Below are 8,854 nucleotides of genomic sequence, written 5' to 3'. Positions count from 1 at the left end.
AAAAAAAAAAAAAAAAGCTATATACCTGTCATGCGTGTCCGTGTGAAGAGACCACCAAACAGGCTTTGTGTGAGCAATAAAGCTTTTTAATCACCTGGGTGCAGGCGGGCTGAGTCTGAAAAGAGAGTCAGTGGAGGGAGATAAGGGTGGGGCCGTTTTATAGGATTTGGGTAGGTAAAGGAAAATTACAGTCAAAGGGGGGTTGTTCTCTGGCGGGCAGGAGTGGGGGTCACAAGGTGCTCAGTGGGGGAGCTTTTTGAGCCAGGATGAGCCAGGAAAAGGACTTTCACAAGGTAATGTCATCACTTAAGGCAAGGACTGGCCATTTTCACTCCTTTTGTGGTGGAATGTCATCAGTTAAGGCAAACAGGGCATTTTCACTTCTTTTGTGATTCTTCAGTTACTTCAGGGCATCTGGGCATATACGTGCAAGTCACAGGGGATGCGATGGCTTGGCTTGGGCTCAGAGGCCTGACAATACCTCTCTCACAGTTTGTTCACAAGGAAATTCCTTGCGGATAAAGGACAGATGTAATTCAATGTCATCCATTTATTCTCTGAGATAAATGTATGTCTGATTGCTTCCTTTGGAAAGGCTAATCAGAAACTCAAAAAAAATGCAACTGTTTGTCTCTTATCTACCTATGAGCTGGAAGCCCCCTCCCACTTTGAGTTGTTTTGCCTTTCTAGACCGAACCAACGTACATCTTACATATTAGGTTGGTGCAAAAGTAGTTGCGGTTTTTGCCATTAAAAGTAATGTTGCCCAGGCTGGAGTGCATTAAAAGTAATGGCAAAACTGCAATTATTTTTGCACCAACCTAATATACTGATTGATGCCTTATGTCTCCCTAAAATGTATAAAGCCAAGCTGTGTCCTGACCACCTTGGGCACATGTTGTGAGGCCCTCCTGAGGCTGTGTCATGGATGTGCCCTTAACCTTGGCAAAATCAACTTCCAAAATTAATTGAGACTTGTCTCAGATACTCTTGGGTTTACAGGTTGTATAATTTAATTTAGGTCTGGCACTGGTTATAGTTAGTGCTTCAAAGACTGCTTCCCTTGTTCACAAATAAGAAGCATTGAAGATTGTCAGCAAATCAAGTTCCAGCCTAGGTGAACATGTTCAGTAGGGACACTGGGTGTCTCTTCCTCTCCCGGAAGTGAGAAGTTCGACATGCAGTGTGTGTGCTGCTTCTCAGTACAGTGGAAGCCATGGGCCGGAATCAGATGCTGTCTCTTATACACATCCAGTGTGTGTGCTGCTTCTCAGTACAGTGGAAGCCATGGGCCGGAATCAGATGTGTCCTCCTCTTTCCCGCCTGGTTCCACCCCCTGCCCTGGGCACTTGTCTTTAGGGATGAACCTTGCTCTGGTCGGAACTGCCCATTGGGCTTCAGACCCAGGTTGCACCTTGGCCCCTGGTCCCCAGCCCTTTGAGTCTGGGGGTGCCTGCACCGGCCCAGGGAGCTTCTCTCCTGAGCTTTCTGCAATCTCCCATCTCCAGCCTCAGACTTGAGACAGAGCTGGACAAGGAAGCAGAGAGGGGAAGAAAGCAGAAGTGGGGCTCAGGCCCTGGGAGAGGGGACTCCACCTTGTCCCACCAGAGCCTGGTGCAGCGACAAGTGACAACTAAGAAATGACCACCAGGGATCGGGCTGCTCGGCTACTGGCAGCTCCGTTCCTCCTGAATGTCTCAGATGGGTGGGTGCGCTCTGGACATGGAAATAGGAACATGGAGAGAGGGCAGGAGGACAGAGGAGCACCCAGGAGCTATCAGCAGCTGCCTCGCCAGCTGAGCGCCAGGCTCCAGGGCACAGTGCAGGCGAGTCATGTCCTGCTGCATCCTTGACAGAAGAGGCCCTGGGTGAGAGATGCCTGTGATTGTCATTGCCACAGTTATCCAATCCGAAATGCCATCTTGATGCACCACACATACAATCATAGATGCATGCACATGTACACACATGCATGCACACACACAGTGTTTTCCCAGTCCATGCCCTTCCTGTCTCCACAGAAACCCCCCTCCCCATTCCCACCTCTGCAGGGAGGGAGCTACTCACCCCTCAGTTCAGATTCCTGGATGGACAAGGGCTGTCTGCCTGCCACTGTTTCCTCTACAACCCCAGGGTCCGAGAGGCCCTGACCCCAGAGCATCCCTGACCCAGGCCCATCTGAGGAGAAGCTGGGACTTGGGCTTGTGTTTTCGAAGCTGTTTTGCTGTGGGCGGCCCCAGCACCATGACAGACACCGAGGTGGGGATCCCCGAATGTGCAGTGCCAGTATGAGGAGGAATACAAGACTTTCAACAAACACTGGTGCGGACAACCACTTTTTCTACTATGCAACAAGACCGTAAAGGCCGGAGAGTCAGAGGAAGTGAGGAATGGCTGAGTGTCCATCAGGGACCATCCTGCAAACCTCAGCTTCACAGTGACCCTGGAGAGCCTCACAGAGGAGGATGCAGGTGGATACTGGTGTCCGGTCAATAGACTATTGCTCTAAGAATTTCAAGATCTCGTCTCCCAAGATCTTGTCTTCCAAGACCTCATCTTCCAGGTGGAGGTGTCGGTGTTCCCAGGTGAGCCCCCCTTCACTCAGCACCAGGCCTGTCTGAGTCTAGGGCTGGTTATTCTGTCCCTGAAGAGAGAAATGGGAAGAAGTGTGTAAGGTTGCAGGTCAGTGACTTAGGACATAGTGTGTGTGCGTGCATGGGTTTACGGTGTGTGTGCGCATGCACAGGTGTGTATGTGCACGTGCACAGGTATGAGGTGTATTTGCAGTGCGTGTGTGTGTGCATGCACAGGGGTAGTGTGTGTGCATGCACAGATGTGTGGTGTGTTTGTGTGTGTGCACCCGTGTGTGTGTGTGCTGACATGCACAAAAGCACATTTGCATCTGTTGTTCGAGACTCCTCTGTGTGCCCCACCCTGAAAGCGTCTGGCCTTGTGGGTCCACCGGCCTGGCTGACATTTGGGGTTGAGTGGACTCGGGTCCCATCATTCAGGGAGGACCCCACGGACTGCCTGTCCTTAATCCTAGCCTCACTCCAGCCACTTCCATGCCCAGGCCCCGGGCTCCGCAGTCACTCTGGGTCACGCTTCACAGAGTAAATGTCACCCCTCCCTCCTTGGCTGGGGTGGGGTCTGCAGACAGGTCTTCTTTCCACAGACTCTCATGTTCCCCTAGAGAGCAGGTCAACTCTCGCACCTGAAAGTGCTCACCTGGCTATGAAGTACGTGGGGATAACGCTAGGGAGGGGTCCAGGGCCCTGGTCCGGCCTGGGTGTGGCCGTGGAACATGTTGGACTCAGGGCATCTGTCCAGCATGTGCTGAGTGATTGTGTCTGTGGAAATCAGAGCTGAACAGGTGAGGATGAGTGGGAGACTCAAGTGAGGTCACCAAGACTGACCTGTGATGCCCTTGCAGCCCTGACCCCAGCCTCCAGTCCCAGAGCTCCACGGGCACCTTGGGTCCTCCCGTTACCTCCCAGCGGGCACCTGGCCCAGCTCAACCAGCCCTGATCCCAGGCCATACCCTGGGTAAGGTTCATGCCCCCAGGACTGCCATGTGGGCAGCCTTTCCTGTAGGCTGGGGAGAGATGGGACGATTGTGTTTCCCTTCTGGTCCCTTCTGGTCCCTTCTTTGCTCACGCCTCCCACACCTCCCACAATGTAAAGGTCCTACTAAGTGCCAGCGCTCCTGTCAGGATAGGGTCACAGCAGGGAACCACCCAGCCACTGTCCTGCTCTGGTGGAAGTTGGGTTCTACCAGGTGGATTCACACAGTGAACAGATCAGCACAGAGGCCGACAGACAAATACAGCAAAGTCTGATGACTGCTGGGAAGAGGTATTTGTGTCTTGGGTTTGGGTAGCATGTGGGTGGGTGTTGGAGTCTCTATTTCATTGACAATGATCAGAAGAGGGTTTGTGGATTAGAGGACATGAGCATGGAGACCTGCAGGGTTTGGGAGCAGGGCACTCTGGGGTCTGGAGGAAGAGGGGTCCTCCCTCCCTGGCGGAGGGAGGAGCGAGGCAAATGTCCTACAAGGGAGTCTTGGGATCCGGCCAGGCCAGGGCAGGGGGCAGAAGCTCTGGGGTCCGGTGACCCTGGCCCTCTCCTCTGCCTCCCTTGCAGCCCTGGCTAGAGTCTTATCCTATTTGATGAGCCCAATCCTCTGAGGAACTGAGAGCTGAGCTGACAACAACCATGAATTTTACAGGCTGATGTTTGCAACCAGAGGGCAGGTGCCAGTTACTTGTGAATAACATGAATAGTCCTGACCTTCCTGGGAAATGATGGCCATACGGACATCAAACTACATGACTGATTCCATGCGCCAGTGAATAATCCTAGGATGTAGAGATCTTGTGGGCGTGGTTCTCACCTGATCCCTCCCTGTTCCCATGCACCATTCTCCTGGCCATGTGCTTCCTTATAGGCAGTCCTGAGACTCCAGGGACTCTCCAGCTGAAGGTCAGGGACTAACGGTTCCTTTAGAGGAGTTGTCATTTACAGAGCTTGTCCTTACAGGAGTCTGTGCGGCCACAGGACCTGGGTTCACAGACAGGCAGAAGGTGGAGGGCACCTGGGCCTCCCCTGGAGAGGTGACTCACTACCCTTCCCCATGTCCCCGCAGCTCCCTGTTCAGCAGCCCCTATGTCCTGCTCCTGGTCCTCCTGGAGCTGCCCCTGCTCCTGAGCATGCTGGGTGCCATCCTCTGGGTGAACAGACCTCAGAGAAGCTCTAGAAGCAGGCAGAGTTGGCCCGAGGGTGAGAACCAGTAGCATCTGCTGTCCATCAAGGCCCTGCACTGCGACAGAGCCCCGCTGCGGGACTGGAATGACCTCCTGACCGCTCCCTCCCGGGCTGCCCTCCCCACATCTCCCGGAATCCTCTGTGAGCCTCCTTCAGCCTTTTCCCTGTGCCCGATCCTCATGTGTCACACATGAACCTGATGGACACGGACACCCTGAGCTCCATGTCTCACGTGCATGCTCTGGACAGCTAAGCCTCAGGCGGTCAGCAACGCCTCTGAGTGCCTGACGCCCTCCCTGCACCCTTCCATTTCTCCAGGTGCCTGGCATTGCTTCCGCCACTGTTTTTACAGGGAGAGGCAGGGAGAGGCAGGTCCAGGACTCCCCTGCACCTTTGCCACCATAATGGCCCACACTCCCCGGGTCCAGGAGTGCAGAATATGTGGCTGCTTCCATTTGCTGAGTGTGTCGATTCCATGATGCTTTTGAACTTTAAGAAATGACAATACATGGATTCTGGACCTATCATGCCCACTAAGTCAGGCCTGGGTGAACACTCCATTGTTCCCTGGTCTCCATAGGCCTTTGCTCAGAATAGTGGACCAAGCCGCATTCTGGGCTTCTCGGGATTGGGGTCCCTGCAGAAGAGGATCCAGACTCCCCCCAAAACCTGACAATTCCCTTCCTTATGTGGGCACATCCTGGCCAGTGTCTTCTGGTCCCTCTGGGAGGGCTGGTAGGAGATTCTCAGTGTGAATCGTGGCATGGTAGCCAGACCCTTTCTTCCTCCTTCCTCAAGGGGACCTGACCTCCCCTTCATTCCAGGGCTGTGGCTTTTAACTGACTCAAGTATGGAAATGGATTGAGGGCCGTGACTCCTTGATGGGGTAGTTAACTGAGTCTTTGCTCACTAGTGTAGACCATGTCTGCTTATACAGACAAAGGAAGACGTCATCAGCCGACCATCGTTTAGGTTCCAGGGATGCCACACCCAAGACCCCTATGAGGCAGCTGGTTCCCACGAGTCCTCCTGGTCAAGGAGGGCCACGCCGAGGAGTCCTCACCTACTTTTCCATTCAGCAGATACTTATGGGAGCTTCTGGTGTATCAGACACTGACCTGGCATTGGAGTCCAGCTGTGAACACCAGGCGAGGAGCTCTGTTTACATTGAGCCCATATTCCAGGTGGAGGATAGAAAAGATAAACAAATGCACAAATACATGAATAAGTTCCAGAAGAAAAATATAAGAGTCAGAGATGAAAGGAGTCACAGAATAAAATAAGAGAAGTGGGGTGAGTGCGTGCAGGAGCTGAGGGGTCTGTTATGAAGCCCCTCTAATAGGCGATGAGCAAGCAGGGATCAGGAGAAAGGAGGGGTGAGTGCCAGGGTCCCTGGAAGAGGACTCTCTTTTAGGGGTGACTCCCTGAGGCAGAGAGAGGAGTAGGTGCACATGTCCTGCCAGGGGCAGACGCCTCCCTGGGTCAAGTGGCTCCAGGACCTCCAGACAGCATTTCCTGTCTCCTCCCCAGCCTAGGCAGGAAATGGTGCACCAACTTTGGATGACTAAGTCCTCTGAGGCAGTGGGACATCAGGACACCATGCCTCCATTCACCCATTCATCCTTTCAACAGCCAGTTTATTAAATTGCATTTGGCAGACCCTGGAATAATAGTGGGCGCAGCGGTAAATGAGACAAGGGGCTGCCCCTGCTCTCAAGGGGTGGCCGGTCTAGATGGGAGCAGACAGAAGGACTGAGGAAGACAAGAGGGAAGTGTGAAATGGGTCATGAGGACCCCTAAAAAGGGAGCCACCATAACCGAGGAAGGTCAAGGAACACGCAGGCAAATCTGTCAGCTGGAGCCAGGCAGAGGAGTGGGAGGTTTAGGGTCTGGACAAAGGTCCGAGTCGGGAGGGCGGCGGCACCACGGTGAACCGGGATCCAGGAAGCTGGAGACACCTACCAGGCGCTGGGGGCTGCCAGGACCTGTGTGCCGAGGTCAGGTCAGGTGGGTGCCATCCTGTGACAGTAGGAGCCATTGGGAGTTGAGCAGCGCCTCCCCAGGGCCACGTGTGTGTGTGTGTGTGTCAGGGATCACACTGCTGATTCTGGGGAGAACGGAAGGGCTGGGCATGAGCAGAAGGGGAGACCAGGTCAGCCCATGGCAGAGCCAGGATACTTCAAAGCCAGGCCCACGCCAGATCTGAACACTGGGCGAATTGGAAGCCCTGGGATTGCACTGGGCTGATGATAGTCCCATGATGTGAGTCTGGGGGCATCAGCACCAATGACCCCAGTGCACACTGTGTCCCTGAGAGTGTAATTGGAGGGAGGACAGAGCAGGTCGAGGGTTCAGGGACCCCTTCATAGTGCCAGGTACACCCAGACTCCCCTGTCACTCTCCACTCAGCCTTATGGCTGTGTGCACATACTGGTGCTATTGACTCCGATAGGAAGAAAGGAACGGAAATCTGTAGGAGGGTTGGGAGAGTCAAGGAATATGCTTAAAGCATGAGAAGGTGTAGAAGGGGTGATGCCCTCCAGGACAAACAGGAGGCAAACTCTGCACCTGACCTGCCTTCCTGCCCTTTCCAGGGTAGACACCCTAAGTCCATCATGTCAGGAGAACCAGCCATGCTGAGTGTGGACAGACCTGGGTCTCCGCCTCCTGGGAAGGCCTGTCCCCCATGTCTGCTCCCTGGGGAGGCCCCTGGCCATCACAGTAGACCCAGGATAGACACCAGCCACCGCTGCTCATGACAAGCTGTCCTCTCAGTCACCAAACCACCCTCTGTGTGCCCTGGGGTGTGTGCTGGCTCAGTCGCAGCCTCATATTGACCACAAAGTCCCACTTCAGCATCTTCACGCGTCTGAACTCTCTGTCTCTCTCTTCTCAGTTCTCTGCCCTGATTCTCACTGGGGCATGGATTTCGGCAAGAAGACAAGATGGAAAAGGAGGGTCTCGGGTGGGTGATGCCGCTCTGTGTCTAGGTCTGGGGGCAGGGGCACAAGAAGAAAACTCCCCAGGCCTGTGGGATTTTAACCTGCTTGGGGACTCAGCACCAAAAAGGGACATGCAGATGCTGTCTGGGTTCATAGTGCTAACTTCTGAGGCCAGAAGAAGAGCTGGGGGTCTTAGGGGCAGAGCTCTCGGCGGGGACCTAGCTGAAGATTAAGGGACACAGCCTCTCTCTGGTCACCTCCAAGGCTAAAGAAGATGGCAGATTTAGCTTCCAACCACAAGATTGTCCATCCTGACCAGGAAGTGACGTGTCACGGAGGGTGGAGCAGCCCCTGTGGTAGGAAATGGCCTGGCTTGGCTCTGCCTTCTGCCGTGTGAGTAACACACTGAAGCCAGAAGCTGTGGGCTGTGGGGAAGTGGCTGCATTTCCATCCAAGGGACCCTGAACTTTGCCAGACTTCGGGGTTGAGAGAAGCCACTAGCAGCATCCCAGAGCTGTCAGCACCGGCCTCAGCCCAGGCGGCTCTCTCCCTGAGCTTCCTGCACCCTGACCCTCTCCAGCCTCAGACCTGAGACAGGGCTGGACAAGGAAGCAGAGAGCAGAAGAAAAGCAGAAGCAAAGCTCAGATCTGCTGGGAGGAGGCTCCATTTTGTCTCCTCCTGGGGTCTTGCACAGTGGCAGGTGACATTCGTGTTACAGGAATGACTGCCAGGGCCTGGGCCTCGTGGCGGCCTTCAGCTCTGCTCCTCCTGCTTGTCCCAGGTGAGTGGGCCAGCCCTGGACTCGGGGAGCTCTGTCCTGAGTGGGAGAGGGCAGGGCGGGCTGCAGGCAGTGGAGTAGCGGTCACAGAGGGGAGCAGGGGTGGGGAGAGGGGAGGAGGGCAGAGGAGCATCCAAGAGCGGTCAGCAGCTGCCTCCCCAGGGGACAGCAGGCCGCAGGGCACAGCGCAGGGGAAGCCTGTTTCTCTGTGCCCGAGACAGGAAGCCCTGGTGGGAGGTGATGCTGTGACTGTCATTGCCAAAGTTATCAAATCACACATTTTATCCGGGATGATCACACATGCAGTCGCACTCACACACACAGTCACACACACACAGTCACACACACAGCCACACTCACATGCACACA

At 54.6% G+C, this 8,854-nt stretch overlaps 1 protein-coding gene across 1 annotated transcript in view; it reads left to right on the top strand.

Moving 5' to 3' along the window:
- The first annotated feature begins 8,038 nt into the window (after positions 1-8,038).
- LOC105534148 (CMRF35-like molecule 6) overlaps positions 8,039-8,854 on the top strand; it is a 5,792-nt gene continuing 4,976 nt past the window's right edge. Inside the window, exon 1 of the mRNA XM_011972863.1 lies at positions 8,039-8,488. Within this exon, the coding sequence (XP_011828253.1) occupies positions 8,428-8,488 (61 nt within the window). The 5' untranslated portion in view covers positions 8,039-8,427. The remainder of the gene's footprint in view (positions 8,489-8,854) is intronic.

This window comes from Mandrillus leucophaeus, unplaced genomic scaffold (genome assembly GCF_000951045.1).
Source record: "Mandrillus leucophaeus isolate KB7577 unplaced genomic scaffold, Mleu.le_1.0 Scaffold1, whole genome shotgun sequence".
In the NCBI taxonomy this organism is placed as follows: Eukaryota; Metazoa; Chordata; class Mammalia; order Primates; family Cercopithecidae; genus Mandrillus; species Mandrillus leucophaeus.
Note: the sequence above shows the minus strand (reverse complement) of the source record. Positions and strands in the feature narration are given on the sequence as shown.